The following is a 15,588-nucleotide window of genomic DNA, read 5'->3' as shown; positions in this document are numbered from 1 at the left end:
AGGATAGAAAGCTCAGGTGCTCATCATCTTCTAAGAATAAGCAGTAAGTGATGTTTTGAGAGGATATTCTTTATTGTTGCTTTTCTACAGTTAAATACAATTAGCTTGAATGTGTGAATTATGATTTGGATAAGGTTCTCCAGATTATCTGCAAATATTGTATCTTGAAGACTTCTTGGATTTTCTTTTAAGACAGTGTTTCAACAGCAGAATATTAATGCATAGTAAAGTGCCAAATATTCAGATTCTCAAATTGGGGGTGACCTATTAAAAGAATATGATAGAAGACTCAGATTAAGTGCGGGTAGTGCAGATAGTACAGGGCTGTTTACTCCAATGACTTCTCCACCATTGTGCTGGTTTTCCTGCTCACCTGTTTTCTCTCTTCAGTGATCTGGGTTTTGGGGTGGTTTTTTTGTTGTTTTTGTTTTTTTTTTCATTTCTTCCTTGGGGCTGAGTCTTGAGGTGCTGAGTTTTTTTGTGGTTATTGGGGTTTTATTCTGTTTTTTTTTTTTTTTGCTTTGGGGTTTTTTTGTTGTTGTTTTTGGTGGGTTTTTTTGTTTGTTTGTTTACTATAATTACTCTGAACCAACCTCTGCTTCTGGTGTCTTAAGTGTCATGTGAGAGTCGTATGCAATATTACTTTGAGGTTATAGGAATCTTTCTGGTATATAGGTCATATGTACGTGTTCAGTGGTGTAGTGGAGGTGCTGTGAATCCCTCCACTGCTGTAATCATTGTAAACACCTGTTGCTTTGTACATGTCTTTGATAAGACAGTCTGTCCTGCAATGTATGTTCCCCAGCATCTACACTTAGTTAACAAGTGCCAAGATTTGGGACTGCCTTTTAGCAGTTTCTGCTAAAATTCTTCTGTGAAGTCGTGGGATGAGGTGTGGTGTAAAGTGGCCTTAAGGTTTCAAGGGTTCATGAGAAAACATCATCACAGAACTTCCCTACTGACATTTTAATTATTCCACCAAGTAAAAGTTTTTAAAGGTGTTGCTCTGTTTGGGGCCTGAGATAGGTGAAGACCTTCCTGTTGAGTCACAGCATGTGCTACACACAAAAAATGTACAAGTAGAAGCAAGAAGCTATTAGGTTTCCTTTTTAATTGGTTAGAAATTGTTGGGGATGTGGTGTGGAAAACATGCTGCATAAACTAGTTCTGTAGGAGGAAGCTTAGCCACCTGACAACTCCCACATTCAAACTGTGCCAGCTACCTAGTCAATTTTTGATAAAAATCAGCAATTGGCTCTTGGTTAAAGCTAAACTGAGCAGTGCCAGGCTGTGGGGAACCCTGTAGTGGAAAGTGGAGTCCTTCAAATGGATCTTTCAGAGATTGTCAGCTGTGCTCTCCCTGTGTGCTGGCAGCTGTGGCTGCACAAGTACAAGAAGTGCTCATTCATTTTGCTTCAGAGTAAACTGCTTGCTGTGGTTGTAGGGAAGAGAACCCATCTTAACCCTCCCTGCTGGTTACTTTCATATGTTGAATGGATAATGATTTTTGTTCCTTTTTTTTCTGTAGTATTGCCCACAGCTGTGGGCAATTTGGTTTGAGAAGGGAGATTATTAACTTTCACTGAAGGAAGTTTTCCTCTTTTCATACCTTTTAAGAGCTTGGTCCTTTGTATCTATCACAGTAAATCTTTTGTGTGCATGGTTAGAAGCAGAGATAGTGCTGTATGAGAGTTGCTCTAACCAGAAGCTGTAAAGACTAATCAAACACTGTCCTTTTTCCTATAAAGTGCTTACCAAAGGGACAAACTTAAAAAAAAACAACACCCAAACCTTCCTTCCAGATCAGTTTGTGATTAGTTTTGTTTGCTGTGTTAAATGCCTTCTGAAGTACAATACGGGTTAAGCAGTATGCAGAAAGGGCTTTGAAAGTAGTTTAGTTCACTAGAAAAGCAGAGTCATAAACTGGTCACTTTTCAGTGTATAGAGGGAAAGAAGACAGTTCCACAGATCTTCTCTAGAACATACTGCTAGCACATTGGTCCTCTAGTGCTGGTACTTTATGGTCTGTGCAGAGTTATGCAGTCAATATGGTTCTGGCTAGTTAATGTCTGCTGAACTGCATTAAAGGGCAGCACATTTTTTTTTCTGTCCTAAACTCTCTCTAGGTGAACAATCCTCCTTACAGCAACAGTTGTATAGTGAATTGGAGAGGAGGCTGGCAGTCCTTGGAGGAGGTAGTTACTACTCTCAACTGTCCTTTCCAATGCTAATTGTTTGATATATCATGTTTCTGACTTCCTTTACTTGCTTTCGTATTTCAGGTATCACAGTTGGCAAAGAAAACAGGTTTTTTCCTCCAATGAGTACTGCAAGACTACTGATGTAGAGCTCTGGAGTGTGGATGATTGCCCTGCCCCAGGTATTCTATTTGGCAGATTCTCTGTTTTTCCCCCTGTGTACAGTATTAAGTCTTTTTGGCCAAATGGTAAGGTTGAACATGCTAAAGGTTGCAGGGTGGTGATCAGAATTGTTCTCCATAGAAAAATCTCTTCGGCCATCAAGTCAGTTTAGACCTGCGAGTTAAGACAAACATACAAATCAACACTATGGATGATTTATTTCTTTGAATTTTGCAAGCACAGTTCCCACAACTAGCCACTTATGACCCCGCCATCACTTGCAGAGGCTATGCCACGTGACTGCATGCTGCTAAAGCATCATATCACTTGCCAAGTTGCAGGCTACCAGCAGGCCCTTGACCTACAAAACCATCATCTCTCAGATCTGTGAAATATTTTGCATTCTTCAGAAGATGTGTACAAATACTTTGACTTTATGTCTCCTTGGTATGAGTTTGAAAATGTCCATGATCAACTGTAGTTGCTGCCATTCTTCCCATCTGCTATATTGAGTGCTTTGATCCAAACCATGGGAAACAGATTTCTTCTGTTGTTTCATTCACTTAGCTTTCCTGATACACAAAGCTGTGTTTTAAGGTTAATGCATTGGATGCTATATCTGCTGAAGCTCTGTTTCAGGACAAGGTTTTAGATTTATGGAATAAATAATTGGAAGATATTCACAATTAAATTATCGCTTTTGAGTTACTTACAGTCAAGGGGCTGCACTCCCACATGATTTTAGGCAAATTTTGTTTCTCAGAAGCAGGGAGCTAAGGGTAATATTTTGCATCTGAAAATCATTGTGCACATGTTGAGAGTTATCAGTTTGCCAGAAGGGGTGCAGCACACCAGCTGAAATTGTCATAGCCTCCTTGCAGATCTTTGCTTTGGAAAACACCTCTGATATCATGAACTTCTTAGGACAGTTGCTGAGGCTTTATGTCACCAACCTGCCTCTCTGCTGTCCCTCCACCCACATTAACTTGAGCTTTGGCGGGAGAGGCCAGACTGAGGCTAAGGGGTCTGAATGGGTATCAGCTGACCTTTTTGCATCTTGTTTTCCATGTCTGTGCTTGCAGGAAGTCCTGTTTTCTTCATGGAGTGTTAGTTATTGGTTTCTGCCAGCAGAGTGTTTGTAACTTGACTCTGACATTGTATCTCTGGTTTTTTGTGTGCTTTCATTGGACAAGAAAATGAGTGGTTTTATTTGAAATGTCACTGAGATGGAACATATTATTTAGACTTCTTTTCTTAAAGCAGAACACATACGTGGTTTCCTAAAGCTAAGATTTAGACCAAAAATAAAACTGAGTTTGGCCACTGCACAGAGTACGGCACTTGAAGTTCTAGGGCATAAACTACTGGCTTCTAGCAGATAAGCCAGTTTTATTGCCTTGTACAGGAGGCCCTGACATGAGGTCTAAGAACACATTTTTGTGTGTGCTTATTTTGCTATTCCCTACCATTCGTATGAACTGACTGGCATTTTTTCTACAGATGTGAGTGAACTTAGTTTTAGGCTTTTAAATAGGAATTGTGTGGATGATGGTGTAGGTTTGATAGTGTAGGAGTGAGCAAGAAATCCTATTTTAATGCTCTCAGTGTCTACTCAATTGTGCCAGTGCTTTTAAAAGCCAGAATGTACATTTAGGAATTAAGCTGAACAGAACAAAGAGATTTTTGAAGAGTAACCACAGTTTAATTTCACCTGTCTTTTGTGTACTGTTTTTAAAGGAATGAAGGATAGCGGTTCTCTGTTGCAGCAAATGCTTCAGTGTTCATACTGCAAAAGCATATCAACCATCCGCTGTTGTGGTGAGGTCTCCATCCATAGAGACTGAGGGATTTGGGCAGTGGCAGGGTTAGTGAGGTGGTTCTGTTGCTACTCATACTGCATTAAGCTGATCCACTCAATCCACCGGTACAGTCAGCTGCAGGTATACAAGAGCTATGACTGTAACAGCAGCTGAGGAGACAAGGCACATGCAAGTCAAAAAGCCTTTGCTTTGGCAGTGGTGGAAGGATGTAGCAGGTCACAGGAGCTTGATAATTGAAGGCAGAGGCTGTTTGTGTACTTAGAGAGAATGTGGTTTAGTGACTGTGCTTGCACGTGTGCTAGCCACAGCTCAGAGTAGCAACAGCCTGTGAACCAGGAAGAGAACTGGAAAAACCTGAGTGTGTAATAAAAAAACAGGATTGAAGGGGACTGTCAGAACTCCATGCTTCACTGTGATCTGTCACCCTGTCAGACTTCAGCCTCTGTAGTTACTTGAGCTAAAGGGAGTTTCCCATGTGCTTTAAAGGTTTGGGAGGTCTTAAATTATCATGGCAAACACTGTGATTCACTTAAATGGCCGTGGCTAAATAACCACTCCCATGAGGTTTTATTCCATCTGTCTCACTCTCTGCCTTCAACACAGACCTTTCCTTATGTTGTCCTTTTCCCTGTTCTGTGTGGCCAAACATGGGATCAAAGAAGTTGATTGGGATGAAAAATTGGTGGTTTGTTTAATTCTTATGGTTTACATCTGAGTCTCATATAGCTCACTGCAAGGGGATATATAGGTGCCTGGGCTAGGCATCATGTGGGAAATCACAAGAAGGTAGGAACATGAAAGGGGAGAAGGGGAAGCTGGACTGAGTCTTCAGGAAAAAAAATGTAGTCATATGTACCCCTGCATGACTATCAGCTATCAGTCTATAAGAATCAAGACCTTAAATTCCTGGATGACAGGGGAGCAGAGGCTGAACTTCAGTGTACTCTAAGTCATGTATTCTTTGCAGCTTCTTTACTGTAGTTCTGAGAGATACCTATTTCAGTTCACCTTAAACTGTATGCTACAGTAAGTCCGTGTTACTGACTAGATTGCCTTGAATGCTGTAACAATATAAACTTCTAGTGAAGAAGTACCAGGGTACTTACAGTATCTTCATGGTGATCAGTGTACTTTTACAGAACTTCAGATGAGATGTAATTGGATTTAATACTTGTATTAAATGATACTGGTTGAGAGGTCAATTCTCTGTTAAAACACAAACAGTTATTCCCCATTTTAAAAAACGTGCTTCAATTGCATTAAAAAAATAGCACTTATCATCTAAGATTTGAATAGTTATAACTGATTCTGCTGCTGTCAAACAGCTTCATCATAGAAATGACCTCTGTTGAAGTCACTTCTAATTTTTTTGTATAACCAGTTTTCCTAAAAGGAAAGAGTGGCTTCTTTTTGTAGTCTGTATAGAAGGGAACCAGGAACTTTGTTGAAAGAAGTGAAATTAAATTGCTGCAAATAAAGCACTGGGGCACAAAAATGCAGTCGTTCTACCTAACGTTGCCTAACATGTTCATGGAAAATATGATGATGCTATATTATTTTTGTGGTTCTTAGTTAAAGTAATCCCAGTAGCTTTAGAGAAGAGGAAATTGCCTCTCAAGCAGCACCACTCCTGAAAGAATAAGGAATGGCGACTTAGATTTTGGAGAGAAAAATGTAAACATCAGATGATGCAGAGTGAGTTTTCATAGTGTCCTCCTGGATAGACAGTTCACTCTATGTTTGGTTCTGGAGAAGTCATGTTTCCTCACTTTCTGGGTTAATAAAACAAGAATTATATCAGCTACCTTCCCAGCAGATACCTAAAGCTTGTGTATTGCTCGCTAGACTGCTGTGATGAAAGGTATGTGTCTGTAAACAGTGTCTCATTTAGCACTCTTGTTACCCATTATCTAATAGAAAATATATTACAAAATGATATAGTATGCTTTTAACTCAGGTATTTAACTCAGATAGGATGGCAGTCACAGTGTGTGGTTTGCTGTGGATTTTTTTTTTAGTGGAATCTGCAGGGACAGGACTGGTTTATTATTTCCAGATGTATATCTGATATTTAGACTGAATTGCTGTTTCTGTATGTGCATAAGGCTGGCGACAATATTGATCACTGTTGTGCTGATGCCATGGATGGAGCTTGTGAGGTCTGATTCTCCGTTCTAAGCATCTCCTAATCTGTGCTTACAATTCTCATTCATGGCTCTGCCAGCAAGGAAATTCACTCAATTGTATTATTTTTGTTTTGGAATAGTCCATCAGGAAAAGATGTTGATTACTGTCACAAACTTTCAGAAATACATTGCTCTGAAAAGAAAGAAAAGAAACTGAATGATTGGAAGGAGTTACCTCTCTGAGCTGCCCCTATCAGGACAGTCATATGTTAAGCATCTAGTTCAGAAGAGCATGTGGAACACTGTCTCTGTATACCCTTAAGCCAAATATCATGATTGACAATGTCATTCCTTATGCCCCATTGTATAGTTAGGATCTGTAATAAAAGACCAGAAGCCAGTTTCTATCACTTTTGATGCAAGTATTCAGGAGCAGTCCTGCGGATATTACTATGATACGACAGTAATCTGCAAAGTATCTGTTAGCAATAGTCAAATTTAATTTTATGTGGCATGTGCTACTATGCCACAGATTTCAAGGAGTTGTGATCCAGTCTAACCAATACCACAATATTGTTCACGATGTTTCAGCTCTGAAGTACATCTCCAGACACCAACTGAGATAATGAAACTGGGACCATTTCTCATTCACGTCTTTGTCCTCCAGTACAAAGTTTTAATTGACAGTATATGATTTGGGATGGAATAACAAACCTCTCATCATTGATTGTTGACTCAAACAGTACAGCAATATGGCAGAAGTCTAATGGTGAATGAGTTCCTGCCATGGATTAGTGATTCAGTCCTAAGCAGAGGAGTGGCCATCCTACCATTAACTCCTGCCTCTTTGTTGCCTAAGCAGTAAAGATGCTCTTAGAGCCCACAGATTTTGGCTAGAGCTTTCCTGTTGGCATCAGCCTCTGAAGGAGAAGAAAGCTAAAGTCTCTGTCTTTAATCTTTTCTGAAAATTAGGTGGGCCTGTTCATTTATCTCCCGTGGGTAAAGTGAAAGCTTCTTTAGTCTAGGGAAGTAAGTAATGGTGATGCTGTTTTTAACTTGTTCAGAAAAACCTAAATTCTTGTTTATTTCTTCATTCATTTCTGTTAGCATTTGAGTGAAGAGAAGGGTTAATTTGACAGCAAATTCCATCAAGAAGCAGGATGCAAAAAGATATTTCAGAGGGCTGATTCAGTGCAGTATTTTTGGGAAATTCAGGTCATACACTTTTCTGTTTTTCATTCTTGCGTATGAAAATGCATGAGAAAGCAAGTCTGTCCATCCCCTGGCATTGCAGAGCCTTCAGTCACATTTTGAGAGAGCTATCTCTCTAAGAGAAGCTAAGTAGTGACTTTGGCTTCTACAAGCAAGCTTTGCAAAGATAGAATGTATTTTTGTACTGTGTAAAGTTACAGAAAGATGAAAAAGGAAACCCCTTAGCTTTTATTGCAAGATGCTGAAAAGAAAACTCTCCAGACAGGAAATGTATAGGAAATTCTTTGGCCTGATTCTGCCTTGATGAGTTAAAGAACAGTTTCACCTGGCTACACAGTAGAGTAATCTTTTGGATGAGTGTTTGAGACGAATTTGACTGGGATGTGACTTTGCTTCCACAGACAATTTCAACATGTAACTCCTGGTACACAGAAGACTTGAGATAATAAGTTGTTTGCTTAATAAGATGTTTTGGTTGCATTTTCTCTGTTTCAATTGGTCTTGTGCAGACTTACTGAATGTATGGAGAGTAGCGGGAAACAGTATGTATTTAATATGATTAATTATGTTTGCATATTCAGCAGAAAATAGTTTATAAAATATTATATGTTCTGTTTTTCCTGGGAAAAGTTCAACAGCAGTGAGTACTGTGCTTTAAAATGTCTCTTTTGAAGATGAGTCTTATTTGGTGCTCAGCTTATTGTTGTAAATAAAAATACCTTGTGTGTTCTGGTGAATAGTTGCAGGTGAGAAAGGTCAAAGTAGCCACATAAGAACACCAGGTATATTAAAATGGGAAAACAAGTAGTTACCTGAGCTGTGAAACTCTGGAGTTAACCTCCTTATTACTGCAAACTGGGACAGTGGCTCCACAGCATCTCCAAGTGTGTCAGTCATAAGCTCAGTCTATGCAGCAGTACTTGCCTATTCTTTGAAAGGCTTTTAAGTAAACAGCTGTCTGCTGCAGAGTATTTGAGAGCTGGAGGTTATGGGTCTTAGCAACAAACAACAAACTGCAGGGCAAAGTTGACTGTTGACTGTTTAAAAGTACCTTCATTTCCTGCCAATGCTTAACTGTTCAAGGCTAGTTTTCTTTAAAGTCTTCTTTCCGTGACCTTTGTCAGATTTCAAGATCTCTGGATTTGATCATGCAGGATCTCTGATTTTGAACGTTACTGAACGGGTGTGTCAGATATGACAGTAATCTCCTTGGAGTTCATTCCCGAACTGCTTGTATTTTGCTGGCTCAGAGAGAATGACTGTTTATAAAGTCACAACTGGAGTATCCCTTCATCATGCCATCAGCAGAAGTTAAAAAAAGCACTTCTCTACTGGTTTTGTGTAACTGCTGCTTGCTGACAAATTGGCTGAAAGCTAATCTTTCAACTATTTGGGAGAGGATTTTTTTATGGCATTTACATCCTATTGCGAGGGCACAGGGTGTAGCACACCAAATTTCTTCTTGCTCAGGAAGGTGTTGCTTTCTCGTGGTGATTAAGAAAAAAGAAGCATCTTTTTCTCTTCTGTTTCGCCCCTTGGCAAAACTTTGGGCAACTGTTTTCAGAAGAATTTAGTGCTAGGCACACACAGCCTAGTAAAATTTTCATGGATATGATTTCTCTTAAATGAAACAATGGCACAAACAAAATCTCATAAGAATTGATCAGCTGCTGATAGGATACGATTTTGGTATTTCTGTGCAAATTTAAATAATGCACATAATAAAATGTTTGTTCTCTGTCTTTATTCATAAAATCTTCAGTACTAAAACAAAAGTCTAACTTTTGTTAGACAGCACCTATCTACCCTATCACCTACTAATTGCCTACATTTAGTGATGATATACTCTTTTTCAAGTATAGGAGTAAACAAAGCTCTAATGCAGCCTGTCTCACTATTAAAACCATTCTTTGTTGCCAGAGTAGGTTAGATGGAACAACACAAAGTCTAAGTTCTTCTTTTTGTAAGAACAACAATGCCAAGTATTCCCCTGTAGAGAAGATGAATAGAGCTATACAAAAAAAGCGGCAGCTTTACAATTACTTTCTAATAATTCTATACAATTCAATAGAAAACTGAGTCCACTACTGAATTTCTGAAGGTGGGTCAAGAAAAGTAACAATCTCCATGCAGTTCTGTGGGAAACAGGAGTTATTTCTGTGCAATACTGTAGTTTTCACTCTAACTAGGTTCCATGACATTTGCAAAAGCAAATTGCTCAGTAATTTAAAATGGAGAACAAATAAGAAGTTTTGCCTGGGGATTTCGTTTCCCTACAGAGAAGAGCAGTACAGCTGTGGCAAATGTTTGAGGCACCACTGGTCACTTCAGCAGCAGTTAGATAAACCTTCTAAATTGTCACATAGTATTTTGTTTACTAAACTTACACACACATTTTATATGCTATATGATCTCTGTAAAAATGCAGCAAAATTAAAAGGTTGGTTTTAAAATCAGATTATACGAGGTTTGTTGAAATCCCAACTTTATAACTTGAGAGCCTTTATTTGGGTAGATATTTAAAATGAACAGAGAAGTTAATTCCATAATACTTTGAAAAATGAGGCACCTTTTTTTTGCTTTGAATTCATCATCAAGTTAGTGGTTGGCCAGTTTTTAAGGCTAGCTTGTTACATATTTTCAGATTATAATTACTAGAAAATTATGGTAAAACAGTAACAAACTGTCAAGATCAGATTCGAGCTTACCATTGATGTGTATTGTTTCTATATCCTTAGGGACATGAAGCCTTTTGAGGAGGCTTTCAAGAGGAAGAGCTGATAGATTGCTCCAAAGTTGATACGAGCTTCTCTGGGAAAAAGAGCAGGGCCTGGAGAACCTGTGATAGGGAGCAACTCTTTTCAGATACCTGCATTAAATCTCAGACGTGCATTTCTGCCAGCTGCTGCAGAGCAGAAGATTAGCAGACATGTCCATAGCACTCAAGCAAGTCTTTAATAAAGATAAGACTTTCCGTCCAAAACGCAAGTTTGAGCCTGGAACCCAGAGGTTTGAACTTCACAAACGAGCACAGGCGTCTCTCAACTCAGGCCTGGACTTGAAAGCAGCTGTGCAGTTGCCCAGTGGAGAAGACCAAAATGACTGGGTGGCTGTTCATGTGGTTGACTTCTTCAATAGGATCAACCTCATTTATGGAACTATCTGTGAGTTCTGCACGGAGAAGACCTGCCCAGTGATGTCTGGAGGCCCTAAGTACGAGTACCGGTGGCAGGATGACTTGAAGTACAAGAAGCCCACAGCTTTGCCAGCACCCCAATATATGAATCTTCTCATGGACTGGATCGAGATGCAAATCAACAATGAGAACATATTTCCTACAAGAGTAAGTAAGTGCGAGGAAGATGTCCTAAAGCATGAACTGCCTTTCATTCTGTGTGCTAAGCATGTTCTCTTCCCACCTTCATTTTTAGGGAAGTCAAGTCATTCAAGTCATTAAACAGCAGGTGGGGAGGAGGAGGGTTCAGAAATAATGGGAAATATATGAAATGTTAACTGTGGCTGCTGGATAGGGTGGAGTTTGTTAATCTTAAATATTTGTCTCTGGTGAGCCTCTGGAGTTAATCAGTGAGGGTCGTCAGCATTGCATTAATACCTTCTTGTAAGCTAATCAAATTTGCATGGCTTTACACTTTGCCTGTCCACTTAGACAGATCCGGAATGGATACAGTATTTACAGTGGATGGAAAGCAAAACTAAAACTGTGGCTGTATGGAAAAAAAAATTACAAAAAAAAAAAGACAGGTACCTTAGAGATGTCGATGTACTTACATGATTTTTAGCAGTTTTAATTAGTGGGTCCTAATTTATTGCTTTGAAGTGGAAAAGCTGGGAGCTTGCTGTAAGATGTGAACTTGTTGTGAGATGTTGTATATTACTACTTGGCCCAGACTGGTTCCAAACAAGAAAATAATATGTTTGGGTTAGTTCAGCCCAATATTTTGCAGTTTATATACAGATAGAACCTGTGGCTAGTTGGTAGATGATGTGTCTGTCACATTCCTGACCTTTGAAATACATTATTCTCAACCTTGACAGCTATTTGTCTGGACAAACTTGTGGTTTGTTTCCCAGTTCCTACCAGTTCTATACTGATAGGTAGAAGAATGGAGTAACTGTATTTTTTAATTTGGACTTTGTCAACACAGCAAGAAGGAGAATTTCAGAAGAAGCAGTATCATGTATTTAGTGTAGTGAAAAGTGCTTTTGATTTCTCAAGCATTTGTTGGTTTATGTTTCATCAGGATGAATGATTTTTTAAATTGAATGTGGGTTGAAGATGCAGAGAAATATGTGATTTTGCTTCCACTGGCATTTCTGCAGGCTTTTATACCAAGCTTCCACCTTAGAGTATTCCAGTATTGCTCTGTTTTCTTGTGGTTTGCATATGCAGGAAGTGTGGTATGTCAGCAAATATGGGGAGCAGGTAGCACACAGGCATGCTGATGGGTTACTGAACAAACAAATAATCTGTAACACACAAGCTTTCAGCTGTACATGCTTCCCCACTTTATTTGTAGTAAGATACTTTTGGAGGAACTTTTATCCTGATGGCTCACCTATTGTAAGCCTAAGAATCAGTAAATACTCTCAATCTACAGGTTTTTTCCTCCCGGCAGCTTCTGCTGTTGTTGATTAAATCAAACCTGAAGAAACTGAAGAAGGGTAAAGACCTGTGGTCTCTAGAATGGAACTTAACTCTGATACAAGTCAAAACAGGAAACCTTGATGTCCATAAACGTCTTAGTCTCACTTTGAACTGACCCAAATGAAGGGGATAACTCTGCTTGAGCCTTCATGGAGTGTTGGACTGTGCTATGTTCATATTGCAGACCAAGATGACTGGACAGTCCTATAAAGAGGTTTTCTAGATACCTTTGGGACATTATTCCATAGAGCGGCACTTGTACCTGTATTCCTCTCTCCCCTCCTCTTGAGCCTTTTTTGCAGATACTGTACTGACCCCCTGCACACTTTTCTTTATCTTTTTGATTCACTGTTTTTCATATGAAACTATTGGTAAAATTGCTTGGCAGGCCTTAGATCTTACAATTCAGAAACATACATGCTGTGTTGAATTTGTTCCTCTGGGTTCCTCTTCTGTCGGCAAATCCCTAGTTAGGCACTCAAAACAATCAGTGGGAAGCTTGGATCTGCTCCTGGGGTAAGTAACCTTTTCCTTCAAGAGAATCTTTCTGATTTATTTGCAGATCAATCACCTATTTGTAAAATGGAGATGATACTACCTACCATCCTATCTGAGTACTGCTTATAAAGCTGTTGAATGCAATGCCGTCACTAGGCATGTGTATTGTTACATGCTTTGTATTTCACAATTGATCAGAGAGAGAACCTTTGTTATTGTGTTTGATACTGTTTGTTCCTACATATTCTGCAGCAGCCTCTGGTTAGATACACCAAAGAGTTCAGAGGCAGAGTACTAATGCAAACCTCTATTTGCAGATTGAAAATAATGAAAATAATGATCGTTCATTCCTTAAGCAGCTGAAGTAGATCTTGGAAGATGATATACTCAGAAAACAAAACATGCTTATCTATGTCCTTACTAATAGTGCAACAGTTTTAAAGCATTGAGTGGCTGTAACTTAAAGAGATTAATTTGAATCTTTCTAGTCTGCAGATAATTGTTCTGAAAAATGTATGTCTAGTGGATGGTATTTGGGCTGACTTCTCCATTGGCAAATGAGTTTGGTGAAGAGACCCAGACTGGATTAATAAGAGTTGATCACAGAAACACTGAATACACCTTTCTCAGCTTAATCCTAATAAACTTTTCCTCTTTCATTTGACATATCTCATGCAAACTATCTAAAAAGAGTTTTCAAGAACTGCGATTAAGCACAGTTTTCACCAAAGAGCTAGTTTCAACAAAAATAATTTCAGAATAGGGATGGCCAGGTGGCAGGGGATCTTCTATTTTGTGATGGTATTGTTCCACTGTGGTTTAAAAAAAAGACCATAAGTGCAGTTGAGTTATAAATGTTATAGATGTTGTATTAACCCTCTCAGTGCCTACACTGACACTACGGCCTCTGGCCTCTTCCCAGTTGCTCTACGTCCTGTTGTCTGGTGCTATTTCCTCTCTTCCTCCAGTCATTCTGGTCTATTCATTTCCTAGTAAAGAGCCTCTTCTCTCAGCCACTCTCCTACTAATACTGAGCTGCCTGGCAGAAAACAAGGGACCCTCATATGGGAATAGAAGAATTGTCAAGAATTGTGTGCAGGTGACAAAAACAGGTGCTGAGTACCAGGATTACTTCTTTGTATAGCAAAACTTTAAAGACTGTCCTTGTAAAATGGCCTCACAGTCTGTAGAGGATTGCAGACATTTCCATTATTCTCAGTTTCTGTTATCCACTTTAAGTGGATTAAGGCACGTAAGAGACTGAAAGCTCTGGAAACAAGTTCTGCATGTAACCACATGCAGACCTGTCTCAGCCCTCAGTGTGTGGGAATGCAGGAACAGAACAGAGTAGAGAGTCTGTGTGCCTGCTCAGGCCGCTGTGGTGGAGGTATCCATATTAGTCCCAAACATGCATTTTTGTAGTGTGCTTGAGGTTAATTTGGCTTTAGGGTAAACTCTTTTTCTTCAGTAGATAGTAATTGCTTTTCCAGGCACTTAGCAATCTCACAATTTAACACTATTCAAGGCTTATATTTCGCAGGCTCATATAGACAATCTAAATATTTTATAGCCTCCAAGTACCTTTTCTTCCCACTCTCTACTTTTTTCAGCTCTATGCTTTTTTGGTAAACAGTCTGAAGAAATATTTTGGAGTTGAAAACAGTAGATCCTTAAGACACATGCAGGTTCTTTTGAACTGTAATCGTCAGCTTTCATCATATGACTTTGGACAGTGTCAAAAAAGGAGTTAAGAAAGCAAGCAGCTTTCTTAACCAATTCTGTCTTGTTTGGATTTTCTAGTGAATGAAATGGAGTTTTTTCTGTTGTAAGAGTCACTGGGAAAAATACACAGATATTTAAGCCCACAGGGGATTATGGCATTTATTCTCATCTGACCTCCAGCATAGCACAGGTTGGAGAACTGTACACATGTACCTGCAGGTCTAGGCCCAGTCCTTACACACACACACACACACACAGAGTGAGTTGATTCTGACCCATATCAATAATTCAGTGAGATTCGGATCCAGGATCTCAGTGTCATCTCCATCCTTCAGGGTTTTCAAGACCAGGCAGAATAAAGCCCTAAGCAATCTGATCCAATGGCTATATAAAGTAGCATGCTGGGCTGCAAACCTCCCAAAATCTGTGCCAGCCCTAATTATCCTGTGACTCCTAAATCTAATTTCAACACTGCCAGGCTACCTGAGGAACAAGATCTAAATTGATTAATAACTGGTTAAGCAGTGTAAGAAGCTGAAATTTGACATTAAAGGAAGTACAAAATCATTTTTAAGTTATGAGACTTTTTGTAGAGGAGGATCTAAAGGGTTATTAAGTTACTGTAGTAAAATAGCCTAATTATGGCTTATCAAAATGAAAACATACTTTTAAAATGTTTAAAGCTAGGATTGCAGCTGAAAAGTTACTGTATCTTTAGAAATACACTGGCTGGTCCGTGTTTGACTAGTAAATTTTGATAACTGTCAACTTCAGAGCTTTTTGCACAGAGCATGTGTGTGATGCTGCTTCCAAAAGAGGAGCCCAATATGTTGCAACAATGCATCTGCAAAACCAGAGCAAGACTCTGGAGGGCCCTTGCAGGTATGATTCAGATTTTTCAATGGTTTCTTACTAGTATTGAGCTAGAATTTTTCTGAATCTCTATCCAGTAATAAAAATTACCAATTAGGTCACTTTTCTGCAGGGACAGGAGAGCAGCTGACTGGTGAATAGGCTCTGCTCAACTACTTTTTCTGAGCAAAGGCCTCTTCACAATACAGCCTGTAGAAATGTGAGGAGAGTGGCTTCATTTGCTTTTTCATGCAGTTATCCCTGTCTCACTGCTGTTCCAAAGTATGAGCAGGTGTTTGTGGTGTGCACGAAGTGGCATTTGCTGGCACTTG

General features: G+C 39.3%; 1 protein-coding gene across 6 annotated transcripts in view; it reads left to right on the top strand.

Annotated features, from left to right (window-relative positions):
• The window catches only part of MOB3B (MOB kinase activator 3B), a 71,216-nt gene that overhangs the window by 8,347 nt on the left and 47,281 nt on the right, over nucleotides 1–15,588 (top strand). For 5 of the 6 annotated variants that reach the window (XR_001922372.1, XR_001922371.1, XR_001922370.1 and 2 more), the window contains exons 2-3: nucleotides 2,283–2,380; nucleotides 10,257–10,865. Coding sequence is in view for 2 of the 6 variants with exons in the window: in XM_018086180.1 (XP_017941669.1) it covers nucleotides 10,448–10,865 (418 nt within the window). In the remaining 4 variants the exon portion in view is untranslated. The remainder of the gene's footprint in view (nucleotides 1–2,282; nucleotides 2,381–10,256; nucleotides 10,866–15,588) is intronic. The other variant, XR_001922373.1, reaches the window with a different exon arrangement.

The sequence above is a fragment of the Manacus vitellinus genome, unplaced genomic scaffold, assembly GCF_001715985.3.
Source record: "Manacus vitellinus isolate BGI_N305 unplaced genomic scaffold, ASM171598v3 scaffold_9_pilon, whole genome shotgun sequence".
NCBI classification, from domain to species: domain Eukaryota; kingdom Metazoa; phylum Chordata; class Aves; order Passeriformes; family Pipridae; genus Manacus; species Manacus vitellinus.
This window is presented reverse-complemented; position numbering and strand designations above follow the sequence as displayed.